The sequence below is a fragment of the Ambystoma mexicanum genome, chromosome 3q, assembly GCF_040938575.1.
Source record: "Ambystoma mexicanum isolate Mex_15411 chromosome 3q, UKY_AmexF1_1, whole genome shotgun sequence".
In the NCBI taxonomy this organism is placed as follows: domain Eukaryota; kingdom Metazoa; phylum Chordata; class Amphibia; order Caudata; family Ambystomatidae; genus Ambystoma; species Ambystoma mexicanum.
The window spans coordinates 292,635,742-292,649,568 of NC_090926.1; the positions used below are offsets into that span (position 1 = coordinate 292,635,742).

At 46.7% G+C, this 13,827-nt stretch overlaps 1 protein-coding gene across 2 annotated transcripts in view; it reads right to left on the reverse strand.

Moving 5' to 3' along the window:
• Positions 1-13,827, reverse strand: part of SPATS2 (spermatogenesis associated serine rich 2) — a 729,295-nt gene that overhangs the window by 633,957 nt on the left and 81,511 nt on the right. For both annotated transcript variants that reach the window (XM_069653806.1, XM_069653805.1), the window contains exon 2: positions 3,544-3,623. In XM_069653806.1, the coding sequence (XP_069509907.1) occupies positions 3,544-3,623 (80 nt within the window). The remainder of the gene's footprint in view (positions 1-3,543; positions 3,624-13,827) is intronic.

The following is a 13,827-nucleotide window of genomic DNA, read 5'->3' on the forward strand; positions in this document are numbered from 1 at the left end:
TTGTCTGCTGCGTCCAAGTTATTTTTAAGGATGCAACTGGCTACCCGTTTCCCCTCAGCGATTGTGAGCGAGAGCTGTGTTTTTAGGGGCTCTGGGCCCGAGTCTATTTGTTGTACGATCTCGTCCCACTTGTGGCAATTATAGCTTGCTAACAGAGCTGTTTTATAAGCTATCCTTGTTTGATAGGCTGCCGAGGAATCTACCTTCCTGCCCAGGGTGTAGTTTCTTTACTCTACTTGTCAGGAGGGGCTTCAGCAGAGGCCAGAGTGGTTCCTGCTCTCTTTCTTGTAGTGGTGACTGATAGAGAGTCAGGCTTTAGCGGCCCGATAAGGGTCTTGAGGGGGCTGGTCTAAACATCTTTTCAATGCACGGGCTGAATATGTCTCTGAACCAATTGTAACAGGAGGATAAACTGAGTTGGCGATTTTCTTTCCCCCCCAAGGATGTCCTACACAAAGTCTTTGTCAAAATTGGGCTTCTTGGGTGCCTATTTTGAAGTATTCTGCAACCTTTAGGAGTAGGTCATCATATTGTAGTTGGTTGTCTCCCGGGTAATCAGCCACCGGTGGGTCGTTGTGGTCTGGGGACTGGATGATGTATATGTCCTCATCGTCGTCATCATCATCATCATAGCAATATTGGTCCAAGTCTCCCGTGTCTGATTGGTCCTCTGGGTCTGTGTATGAGCCAGGGTCCTGTGAGCCTTGAGTGCCATAATAATAAGTGTCTTGACCCAGGTCCTGATATGACGAGGTGGTAGCCTGCGTGGTGTCCAGAGAGGCTTTTTCGGCAGCGGACTGAGTGACTGCTGCCCTGCTCTGTGGTGTCCCCTGAAGGTTGTGGAGGGCTTCGGGGTGGTCATCAATGAGGTTTATCAAACTGGACATTTTCCTCATGACCTTATCGAATTGTTCTGTGGTCCATTGGGAGGAGCTTGGCAACACAGAGGGAGCAGGAGAAGGAGAAGGTGGAGTTCTGGGACATGGTCTTGCTATGATGCATAGCCCCTGAAAGGGTGTCTTCAGGGGTAGTGTAATCCCTGTTTTTAGTAGCCTGTAACGTTTTTATCTGGTGCATCGAAGTATTGTGCGTCTTTCGACACCCGGTTGTCGGCACCTGAGTACTTCCATATTTAGAAGTGGTGTTGGAAATTGACTTTAACGTCTGTTTCGGGGGCCTGTCGTGTGGTGATTGCGACGGTCCAGAGGCAGAGAATGTTCAGACCTTCCCCTCCACGCTACGTGTGGCTGACTTTCTGCCATGGGGGGGGGGTGTGCTTCATGTGATGTGACTTGGTAGTGCTTGAGCCGCAGGATGTCGTCCCCGTAGCAGAACCGCCGGCCTTCCTGTTGGGGTCGGGGGCGCTCACGCGGGAATCCGATGGATACCTTTCACCCTCAGTGTCACTTAGGACGTTAATGCTGCCATCACTGGAGGCTCCCTTGATGTTCACGGTAGCCTAAGCCTGCATGGCGTGGTGGGCCCAGCGTTCAGTCTTGCGGTCCTTTGAGGTTTTTGGCCTGAACATTTTGCAAGACTTGCACTGTTCTTCGGCATGGTCCCTGGGGAGACAAAGGTTGCACACTCTGTGCGAATCCTTCCAGTGAAACTTCCTGCTACAGGAAGGACAACATTTAAAAGGTGCGTTTTCCATGATGTATAAGGATGGCAACCTGGCGAAATAAATGGGAGTAAAGGGGAATATACATTCTCTTAGTCAGACTGGAATATGAACCTCAGCCCAACTCTCCCTGCTGTGCATAGCTAAGGCCCGATGGGGCCTCTAAAGGTGGTAGACAAGGATTGTCAAGACAGGAGTCGCTGTTGTTGACGAATGGACACAAAGCCGTTGCCAGAGATCTTGCGGTAAACTGTTGTCGAAAGGACAGAAAGAAATACTAAGATACTAAGCAATGGCATTAGCCAAGCAGGAACTTAGCGTCATTGACCATGGCTACAGGAGACGTCACACTAGGGATAGTATTACAGGCACGCCATATATATATATATATATATATATGTGTTGTGGATTCGAACAAAATGTGCTGTGCGCTCTTAAATATAAGCAGGTTGTTAATAAATTCCGTCTAACAGGCAGCGTAATCTGTAAACCCTCCAGCTCATCAGGAGCTGGAAAAGAGAAACAGGCTGATTTGTGGATGGTGGGTAGGGATCATGCGCTCACGTTTATACAATTAGTGAATGAGTAAACAAAGTTTGTCTCAAAAAATTGAAATTTCCACAAATACATAGGTTTTCTTGTGAAGAAAAAAAGGGCTTGAGTTTATTCAAGTATTGGACAGCCGACAAACGTGTTTCGACCTATGGTTCGTCCTCAAGGCAAAACAGCCAATTCCAGTCCAAATACTGGCTGCGGGTCTATTGACATTCCCTTAGTTGGTGAAATTAATTCCAAACATTGTAATGCCAGCGACTATTGTACTACCCTAACCCAAAGGTGTGCTTTGATATATTTCTTGCAGGGATTTGGCCCATTTATAAATCACGTTATTGCAGAATTACAGATTTATGCACTATATTGAACAAGCATTTTGCACCCTATTAAGGGTAGTACAATAGTCGCTGGCATTACAATGTTTGAAATTGATTTCACCAACTAAGGGAACGTCAAAAGACCTGCAGCCAATATTTGGACTGGAATTGGCTGTTTTGCCTTGAGGACGACTCGTAGGTCGAAACACGTATCGGCTGTCCAATCCTTGAATAAACTCAAGCCCTTTTTTTCTTCACAAGAAAACGTATGTATTTGTGGAAATTTCCATTTTTTGAGATACACACACACTTGCCCCCCCCCCCCCCGCCCCCTATTATAATGTGCATGAATAGCTAGGCACAAAGAAATACTTTTTACAAACACATTTCTGTTTTACAGTCAAATCATTTTTACTTCATTATAAAATATTCCATGGAGAATGGGGCTCCCTAAAAAATCATTTTACTCCCAACTTAAAAAAAAAGAGGGTGTTCAATAATCCCACTTCAAAATGTTATCTGGGGAATGGACGTTGATGGCATTTTGCAGCAGATGCTCACGTGACGAAGTCTCAGAAATCCTATGACCCTATCTGGAGTAGATAGGAGCCACACAACCTACCCATCTCTGGTTTGATTTGTGCGTGAAAATCTTCGTATTTTAGGATAAATCAAGAATATTGACGAAGGATTCTGTACAAAGGGTTTCTGTTATTCGGGAAAAAGATTGGACTTCTTTCATGGAGCATAGCTTGAAGATAGAGATCCAGTCTTAAATAGCAGAACAAAAGTAAATGCATTTAACATTTTCAAAATCAGTTTTAGTATTATACAAAGCTAAATATTGTTGTAGTATAACACTGCTCATTACTGAAAAGACCACACAAAGGGGTAACTTCAGAGTGCATTTCAAAACCAGTCCAGGGTGACTGTCCTCAGGTTGGGGTTGAGTATCTGGTCATAGTCAACTGTTGCATCCCTTAACTTTACTTACTGATTAAAGTAAAACTACACACTCCTGCTATAAGCAGGTGCAGGGTCAAGTCTTACCTTCTCCTTCATATTCTCATAGGAGCCTCCTTGGGCAAGCACAGTGTTGGACTGGACATCGAAGACGAACCCAGTGGAGTCTGAAAAGGAGAAAACAAGAAGGTCACATTACAATGCGGAGTAGGAGGGGGGAATCAAGATTAACAAAGTTACTCATTGTACTGACTAACGTACTCCCAGTCCATAGTCCCCTTTCCTTCATACCTGTGGGACATTCTGTCCTTCGATGCAGGACCAGAGCACTTTTTGAAGCATCAACATTTTTGTTATTGTCCTTTTATTTGTATGCAGGGCAAGCTCATCTGCCTTCCTTGACCCTGCCCAGCGCATCGCCCTTCAGTCCTTTTCTATCATCAAGGAAGGAAACATATTAGCAGTAAGAGGGAACATTTTAGAGGGGAGGGTGGGAGGGCTTATGGAGGAAAGGAGACCATGGACCAGGAGTATGTTAGTCACTACGGTGAGTAACTGTTGTACTCCTACATCCCGTCCCTTTTCCTCCATACTTGTGGGAGATTCACAAGCACAAATACTAAACTGGGTGGATGGAAACATCTTTAAACAGGTTCTTTAGCACATCCTGACCAAACTGAGCATCTGCTCGTGAACTAAGGTCAAGGCAATGGTGCTTACAAAAGCTGAGGAGAGGCCCACATGGCCACTCTAGCAATGGTTTTCCAAGGAATATATTTTTTGAAAAGCTACGACCGCAGCTTTACCCCATGCTAAGTGGGCATGGATGCCCTTGGGGGTTTGAAGTCCTTGAACTGAGTAAACTTCTAAAATGCAGGAGATAATTCAGCGGGAAATGGAAGTTTTAGATGCTCGAGTTCCCTTTGGATTGCTAAAGGTAACAAACAGATGAGAAGAGGCTCTGAAGTCTATCGTTCTTTCCAAATAAAACTTGAGAGCCCTTCTGACATCCCGGTTGTGGAGGACTCGCTCATCATCTGACGCCGGATTCGGGAAAAAAAAGACTGGCATGGATTTGTGTGAAATTCGACACACTTTTCGGAAGAAAAGAGGGGTGTGTGCGGAGCACCACCTTATCTATATGGAACGCCAGAAAAGGCTCCTCTATAGAGAGAACCTGAAGCTGCCCTATTCTTCTGGCTTACGCAATGGCAACCAGAAAAGCCACCTTTCCAGGTTGAGGAGCTTTAGCTCCACTGTTGCCAAGGGTTCGAAAGGTGTGTGACAAAATGCATTGAGAACCACAATGAGGTCCCATTTAGGGTGAGGTGGCTTAACAGGCGGAAAAACGTGAAGAAAACCAGCAAAATTACATTTTATCACCAGATTCGTGAGCGTGAATGAACAAGTGCCTGAATGAAGGTAAGTACCAATAGTGTACGAGTATGTTCTACATGAAAGAATAGGAATGCCCTTAAACACAAGATCTGAAATGAACAAAAGGACACAACGTAGATGCCTGACTAGGATCAAGTTGCTTCTCTAAGCACCAATGACAGAAACAGAGCCACTTGCTACTGTACTTAGCGCATATGGAAGGTTTGCGCACAGCCTGTATGATGCACATATTGTCCTCCGAAAGACTGAACTGCGCTAGGGACCTGATCTCAAGAACCATGCCGCCAAGCTGAAGTACTGTGGGGAGGGATGCCACACCCGTTACTGGTTCTGGTGTAAAAGATCGGGAAGCTGCGGCAAGCTGATCGGAGGATGAACAGACAGATGTTGCAGCTCACAGAACCAGTACCTGGCTGGCCACCAAGGAGCAATGAAGAGTAGAGTGCAACTACGTGCCCTCCTGAACTTCAACCTATGTAGCAAGGGAAGAGGCGGGAAGGCAAACGCCATCATCCCATCCCATGGAATCTCCAGAGCATCCCCTGTGGAACCTGGCCTTCCCTGGAGGCATACAGCAGAAGCTTCCAGTTGGAGGAAGTCGCAAACAAGTCTACAGTCAGAGTGCCCCACCCTGAAAAGAGCAGGGAAAGAACCCTCTCATTCAAATCCCACTCGTGGTTCGCTACAGAGCAGCTGCTGAGAGAGTCTGCTGCTATATTTTCTAGACCCAGGATGTGCAGAGCCAGCAGCCAGATACCATGCTGCACTGTCCATTCCCAAATCTGAATGGCTAAGTCCACAAGCAGAGGTGCCCTGGTACCTTCTTGCTTGTTCACATAGAACATTGCCACAGACTGGTCTGTCCGAATCCAAACCACTGTGTTGGAGATGGATGGAAAAAAAGCTTTCAAGGCCAGGAAAATAACCAAAGGCTTGAGATAATGCATATGTGATCCCGGTCCCAGAAGGACCATAGGTCGAAAATCTCCAGGTGATTCAACGTCACCCTACCATCCACCCACCCACCCAAGTAGAGAAGAATCTGTTGTTACTGTGATCTGCAGTAACGGCTCCCAAAAAAGGGGTCCCGAATGACAGATTGGTGAAGGCCGACCTCCGCCGGAGGTCGAGTATCATGTCCGAGGGCACTGGAATTAGGCGAGAATATGGATTCGATGACAGTGAACAGTTCTGACTAAGCACTAATTGAGTGCCCGTCATTTTGAGCCTCACCAGAGGGAGGGCTAGGACAAGTGAAGCCATCGAACCCAGAAGTCTCTGAAACCACCATGCCGATCTGTGGGTGGAGTTGAGGAAAAGTGAGCATGTCTGCAATAAGTCCCTCATCCTGCCCTTGGTCAGAAAGACAAAAACCCAAGAAAATCAGGTCCTGAAAGACCACCATTGAAGATTTTTGCCAGTTCACTGATCTTTCTTGCAGAATGGGAAGATTGAAATCGGACAGGTCCAAGATGGTGTGCAGGCCAGCCTGGTTGCGTTTCAGCACTGTAAAAATGCAGAAATAAAACCCCACGCCTTCTCAAGCTGGAAGAACAAGTTCCACTACCTTTAACTCCAGAAGCTACTGAACTTTGTTGCAGAGAAAGGGGGACTCTGTCGTAAAGGAGGATGGGAGAATCACCAGAAGGGGGTGCCGGAAACCCGAACAGGCAACTGATTAGACCCACCGGTTGTCCGTGATGGTCCTCCATGTTTCCAGGTGCGAGGAGATGTCACCATTTGAAACAATGATTTGGCAGATGTATCTGCAGATGGTGGGTCAGACCCAGTTAAGGAGGCTGAGGAGTGGGGGGGTGGGGAGAAATGCTTTGCCTCTGCTACTCGCGTCATGGACCACTTGGGGAATTGTCAGTCTGACGCGGCTGGCGGTCTTGGAACTTCCTGAACCCTGAAAAGGATCTGGAGCGGAAATCCCTTCTTCTGACGATAGGATGATCTGGCGGGAGAAGCTTTGTGAGGACCGACAAGGATTTGGCTGTTAAGGTACTAGCCTTAATCTTTGCAACCTCATCATCGGTATAACTGTGGAAGAGCTCCTGGCCCTCAAAGGGAAGGTCCAGGACCTTCTCCTGAACCTCCTTTTGAAAACATGGTTGCATGAAGCCACGCCTGGCAGGTGACATCAACACCAATCATGAGGCAGCGCACAGAGGTATCTACATGATGCGCTGCTGCCTCCAGTAAATCCTGGGCCAGGACTCTGGCGTCGGACAAGCCAGTCTTGAAACCCTCAAGACCAATCTGAGGAATTAATTGTTTGAACTCAGACCAACTCTCTGCATAACTTGAAATAGGCCACCGCCAGGTCCGCCTCTGTATTTGCCCGACGCAGCTGAAGACCTACATTCGCAAAGACCTTCTTCCCTAGTTCTTCTAAAACCTTATCTATAGCCTTGTCCTCCTTAGACAACACTTGTGAAGAAGAAGATGAGGAGGAGTCACAGCCATGACAAGAGTGGAACAAGGAATCGGACACATAGCCAAAGGAATCGCATCAGAACCCTGAAGCTTGTACCAGGAATCAACGTTCTTCTTTATGCAATGGCCCGAATGGGGTTTCTCTCACTTTGCAGGCCTCTGCCAGAATATCCTTTTGCAGGAAAAGGCATGCATGCTCTTGCGACTTCAGGGTAAGGGTCCCTGATAACACCCCCTCCTGCTGCGCCACAGGATCAGGAGTTGGAATGTCCGAAAAAAGCCATCAAGCTCAGCACCCTATCATGTAACGCCCTGATAGTAGAGGGTGGTTCCTCGTCCTCATAAGCGTCTTCTCTGTGCCCGTTGGAGGGATCCTTCGCAGGCACTGAAGAGCGTGCCAGCTCAGAATCTTTGGGCTCTGGAGGCCGCTCAACTGATGGGGGCAGAGGAGGCACTTCCACTGGCTTCCGAGGAGGCCGTGGGGGAGGCCAGAGGCTCCAGAGGCTTTGGCTTGATTTCTTTGAAGAGGTCCCTAAAATACACCTTAATGTGATCAGACCACATTAGGTTTTGGAAGCGACTGAAGAACGCCTCTTCTTAAGACGGCATTAGCTGTGGCGTACGAATTGGGCGGTTCAGCAGACTGAAGCTCCACGAGTCAGTCGAAACTGGCTGCCTCAAAGGCCCCCCCCCCCCCATGTATGGATCCATATAGAGCAACAGAGCTGATATCGGTGGAAGCGTTATAGTTGGTGGAAGAGGGATTCTCGTATTCTAATCCAACTGTGGATTTAAAGAATTTTCCCCCCCCAATAGGCACAGACAACATAGACTTGGGCCTAGCGTCTAGACCTAAACCCCACGCGAAGCTCCCCCCATCCCATCAAAGGTCCAGACAAAATGGCAGAGCCCAAAGGCCCAGACAAAATGGCTGACATAGGCTGAGGCACCATTTTGTGACCCTCTGAAGTGATCTGCATCACAGGTCTGCCAGAAGACATTGTAATTTTGACTGGAATTTTAAGAGCCTTGGGGTGTGGATTAGTCCCCTTGGAGGGATCGTCGGCAGAGCCGGGACTCTGACTTTTTCGCTACCTCAGAAGGCCAGTACAATGTTTAGGGGCACCTCTGACAAAGATCTAGTCCCTTTAGCCCCGGACTGGGGAACCTCGGCCTTGCTAGTGCTTCTTTTAGCCCCTTTTAGGGGAACCTCAGGAGTGACCTTGGTGCGTTTAGCCCTTTGCTGGGAACCTCAGGAGTAACCTTGGTACATTTAGCCCCATAACCGGGTAACCTCAGAAGCAACCCTGGTACGCTTAGCCCCCAGAGGGGGGACTTCGGACCAAACTCCGTTATCCAGATTAGACCCGCCTTGGGGTACCTCAGCTAGAGCCGGTGCGACTCCTCCCAACACCAGATGACCCCGGGAAGGAGTCACCTGGGCGGAGTGCCCTAAAAAGAAGATGACTTACCTGACGTTTTCTCTTTTCTTCAATGAAACTCCAAAGATGCTCCGGGGGCAAGCATTGGAAGACTTCCTCCCATCTGACTAGCCTTCTTTGAAGTGCGCAGACAGAGGGATTCGCAATAGAAGCAGGCGTCCCACCAATGGTCAGGGCCAGGCACTCAAAGAATGTGAGGATCAGCCGCTGCGTAATGTCGTCTGCAAGAGGAAGAGTAGGTGAATCCCTTAGGCTCAGCCAATGGGTGCATAGAAATGTAATTCCCTAGCACGGGAAGTAGCTATTAGATTGAAATACAGAATGCCATACACCAGAACGGGGGTGGGGAGGTGCCATGACTATCAGAAATTGAATATGGGGAAATGAACGAGCGTGTAGAAGGAGAAAAGACAGAGGTCCATCCGGCAGGGTACACGAGTACACAGATCCCTGCATTGGAAGAATAAGGTTGCTACCCCACAGTTCAGACATGCACAGGGTGCAAAGGCTGTACCCTGTCTTGAAAGGTTCTGGGGAGGGGATGCTTGTGTGTGCGGGGCCAGAGAAACGTAAGGTGCAAAGACTGAACCTTTCACTAGATTAAGGGCAGAGCCTCCAGGAGAAAGTTCATTCATCAAGAGCCCTGCCACGCATAGCTAGCAGGTGCGGCGTGGAAGGAAATGCTGGCCTTAGCTAACTGTGAACATTGCACAATAGATATTGTGCAGCAGGTCACGCCATCCTTGCATGCAACAGGAGCTGCCTTTCTGCGAAGAGTTCACCTGAAACGAAACTCAAAGGCTGCCTCGAGGGCAAAGGAAAGTCAGCAGTTTTATATAAGCAAACCTTGCTCGAAGATTACTCTGGCTGCTTTACAGTGCAAAAGGGAGGTGCTAATCACAGCTGAGCAGAGTGGCAGGCCGACGAAGAGCTCAACTTTTCCCTAGCTAGCAACGAGCTAAAAGACTACAGACTTAACAACAAGCACCAAACCAAAAACAAGCTCAAAAGGGTTAAAAGCCCAGCAACAAACTCAACTAGTACAAGCCCAATGATGCCACCAATGAGTGAGGACACATTACATTATTTTTAATGAGTGACAACCTGTGAAGTTTAAAATCCTAGACTGCAACCTCTGTCGAGATACCCAGTAATTATTTTTGTTCCCGACAGATTTAGTGACCATATTTCCCCCAGATGCACCCGAATCTATGGCTTCACCCAGGACTCGGCTCTGTGATGATGTCCCTCAGAGAACTAACACCTGTCTGGGCAAGGGCTTGTCTTAAAGACAATCTATGCCCTGTGCGAGTTTACTCACATGGGTAGATGCGTGCTTACCTGGGTGGTTGCAAATACCTTCATTCAGGAATAGTGAGAATCTGTTTGCAGAATCCATTGGATTGCCTAGAGGGTGCGCCCATGTTAAAAGTCCAGAGTGTGCGTGTCTCAGCTAAGCCTTGGCTAGGTTAAATGACAGGAAAAGGACAGAGCCACGATGGTCATTACTTCTCCTTCCAACTCCTTCCGAAAGAGGTAGAAGAGACCACCAGGTAGAGTGTGAAACTGGATTGAGGTCTGGGATTCCCGAGAGGAATTCACATCCATGTATTTGACCGAGAATGTTTCAAAGGGGCGACCGCCAGTGAAATGTTTGAATGGATGCAGCCTCCTCATTGGAAGCAGAATGTGTAGTCTGTTCCCAACAGTACTATATAACCCTAGAGTTAGCTCAATAATTGGTCTAAACTAGGAACGAGTCCAAATCATGTGAAGAACAGCAGCCAAAAAGGATAGTGTGGAAGTCTTGCTACTTGCCCAGAATAATCACACAGCAGAGCTCTGTCAGCACCCAAGTTCCTGACGGAAGAGAGGGATCAGTGATCCGTGCTCCTTGCACTTAACCAATTAGCTCTGCAGTGCCTGCTGGATTGAAGGCCTCCCAGAACCGCTTCACCCCAAAAGATCTCCATACTCATCCTTGCAATATTGGTTACAAATTGGGAGGAGCACTAGAAACCCTGTGCACAAGTAAACGACAGCGCAGGAGGAACATTGTTACAAAATTAGGAACCATCAAGGGCAGAGGTTTTGATGGGGCCACCAGGATTCAGTTTTATTATCAGCACTCTTACGGCTGAAACATGCATGTATCTACCCAGTAAGGGAAATGAACCACCATGTGCAAAACTGCTGCACCATATCCCAGCTGCACAGGTTAGTCATTCCTCTGGTTCTGATGCTTCTACGGAGGACCAGCCACTGTTCTGCTTTCCCGTAGCACTTTATTGGTGCCAACAGAAGCATTGCGGAAGAGGTAGTGATTAGTGCTATCGCTAGTGAACTTGGACTCTTCAAATGTACAAAGGCTGGTAGTTAGGCCAAGTTTGGAGCAAGACTTAAATTGCATATCTTTAAAATGGATGGGTACCACAACACCAAGGTTGTATCCATTAAGCAAATCCGAGGTCGGTCCAACTCTCCCATGGATTCCAATGGCAGACTGACCTGGTTGATCAGAATCTAATTCCCAGTTATCACTGCAATCTGTACTAGCAGATTTATTTCCTGGATATTAATTCACAGCACCCCCAATTGGTAGCGTTACAGCCTCAGAACACCAGCATAATAATCCTATTAAAGTTCACTTGTCTATAACCTATACCAAAGATACTTCACTTTACACTAGATAAAGCCAACTTTTATACAAGCTCATTCGCGGTCACAGGTGTGTTACACTGTCTCCTAACAGTGTTGTCCTTGTCTGCTTGGTTTTCGAAACAAAGAGTTGACATAGTGATAGCTGGCAGGAACCCATGTTGCTTAGTCTTAAACACAGGAAAGTTATAACCCAACACGCACATATAAACTGAAAGGAGAGGCAAACCAACAAAAAGGTTTAAAGACAGGAAGGGTTTAAATTAACAGCAATTAAAACACAACGAAATTTAGAGTACAAACCAACAGCAAGCTCAACTATTGCCAATCCATTGATGAGCTCAGTGTGCCAAAGCCAACAATGAGCACCAAATCAACAATAAGGGCAATCAGCACCAAACCAAACGGGAGCTCGATAAATGCAAACCCAACAAGAAATCGAATAACACCAACGAAAAAAAAAATGAATGCAATTCAACCCAGTGGCAAACTGAAGCGTGCCATACCAATGTGGAGGTCAATACCAGTGCATCCTCAAGAATGACCACAGACGACTGTGCTAATTTCTCCTTGATGTGCCAGGGTACCATGCCCATATGAGCAGTGTGATGCTTCACTTGTTCGTGTGAAAGATAATCACTCAGTGTCCAACAAGGTCTCCCGGATGACGCACTCGTGCACATTAATTCTAGGCAATAGGCCCAGAGAACTTGAGGCAAGTCAGGAGCAACAATGTACAGCCTTACGTATTATATGCAAAGCTGTCACTTGAAATCTCAACTGTACATATTGTGGGTCTGTTCCCCTATCCTGTCCCAGTTGTGAACCCTAACAGTCCTTTAACAAGCCCAATTTGTAATTGTCAAATTGACACCACTCCCCTTTTCCACACCTGTAGTGGCCTTCTTTCTTCCATGCGAAGCCCTCCAATCGGGTCATGACTGGCTATTATTTATCACAACAATTAGGCACCTATTCATTTATGCAGTAGTTGTCCCCAGTTTAGTATTTTGTTTGGAGGAAATATACTGCTGGTTATAGTAACTTGCTTCAATTTGCATTTTACTTTACATGTAAATAGAAAAAAAAAGAAAAATTCGGGATTGCTTTTTTTTTTTTTTTTTAAAGCCGAGAAAAACTGCCATAGAACAAAAAAAAAACAGAAAAATGGTGCAGTGGCAGTTTAATTAGTTGGTGCTTAAGCGGTTTTCTGTGGTGATTAGAGGGGAACAATACCTTTGCTTACTCTCTCATAGCAGAAGAAAGAGTCAAGGGAATCACTAATGCAGACAGAGGGACTTGGCGCACACACAAGAAGGTCTGATCAAACCAAGATTCAGTACACAGTTCACTAACCAATCCATATCTCCTGTGTGTAATGCCATGTATGGTCTCTATATAGCCTACCTGCATCAGGCCTCAAACTGTGCACTCGCCATTAGCGAGTGAAAACGGACTCTTGGAAAGCAAGAAACTGTGTTGTGTACATGTGGCAAGTGATTATGCCTGGCTAGTAGCTTGCAAATTCTATTTTTTTTTTACCTGATCCATACTATTGCCTTCCAATAGCATCCATATTATTGTATCCTACTATGGTAGCCCCTTGTTGAACAGTGTACCGTTACTTTCCAGCTAGGTTTTAACTATATAAAATCACAATACATACAACACCAAGTAGCAGATGGCAGCCGAGTGAATGCACAAAACTAGATGGATTCACACAGATTATGTAAATCGCAAAATACCCAATTATCTCTAGTTAACTGGTGAAGAAAGCTTAGGAGGGGAAGCCTCACACTGGCATGATGAGCTAATGGCATAAGGTAATAATGTCCCCATACATAATGTCGCCGGGAATAGCCATTGGCAACATTTCATATGGTGACATTATGTATGGGGACGGGTTGCGGGGACGTCCTCTGCTCCCCCTGTTAAAAAGTTTTTTCAAAGAAAATGTTTTTAAAAATTGGTTGTTGCGGAGCTGTCCTCCGCATGTTCAATGTAATAATGTCTCCGCAAAAAACGGGGACATTTTTGCGAGGACATTATTACATGGAACCGAGCTAATAGCAATACGATTGCTATGCAAAGGTCAGAAGAGAGCTGGGTCTTTGCTCATTCCAGAACTAGATTGGTTTTCACAGTGGGCTTTAGATCGGCAGTTGCATCCGAGAGCCCCTGCTTAGCTCTCCTGCATGCACTAACCATGCAGCCAGAGAACTCAAAAGAAGTGGGCACAGAGACTGCATAGATACTGAGCATCCACCAGCAATTCCAAACTCATACTGTGATACCCCAGGCCCCGCACCCAATATATTACACAAGCTAGAAGGGTCGGTGCGAAGAATCACAGACTGAAGGAAACCCCTGTATTTAGAGTGCTCAGAAGAGGACAAAGGCGAAAGGGGCACGGACTCCGACACTCACAATGAGT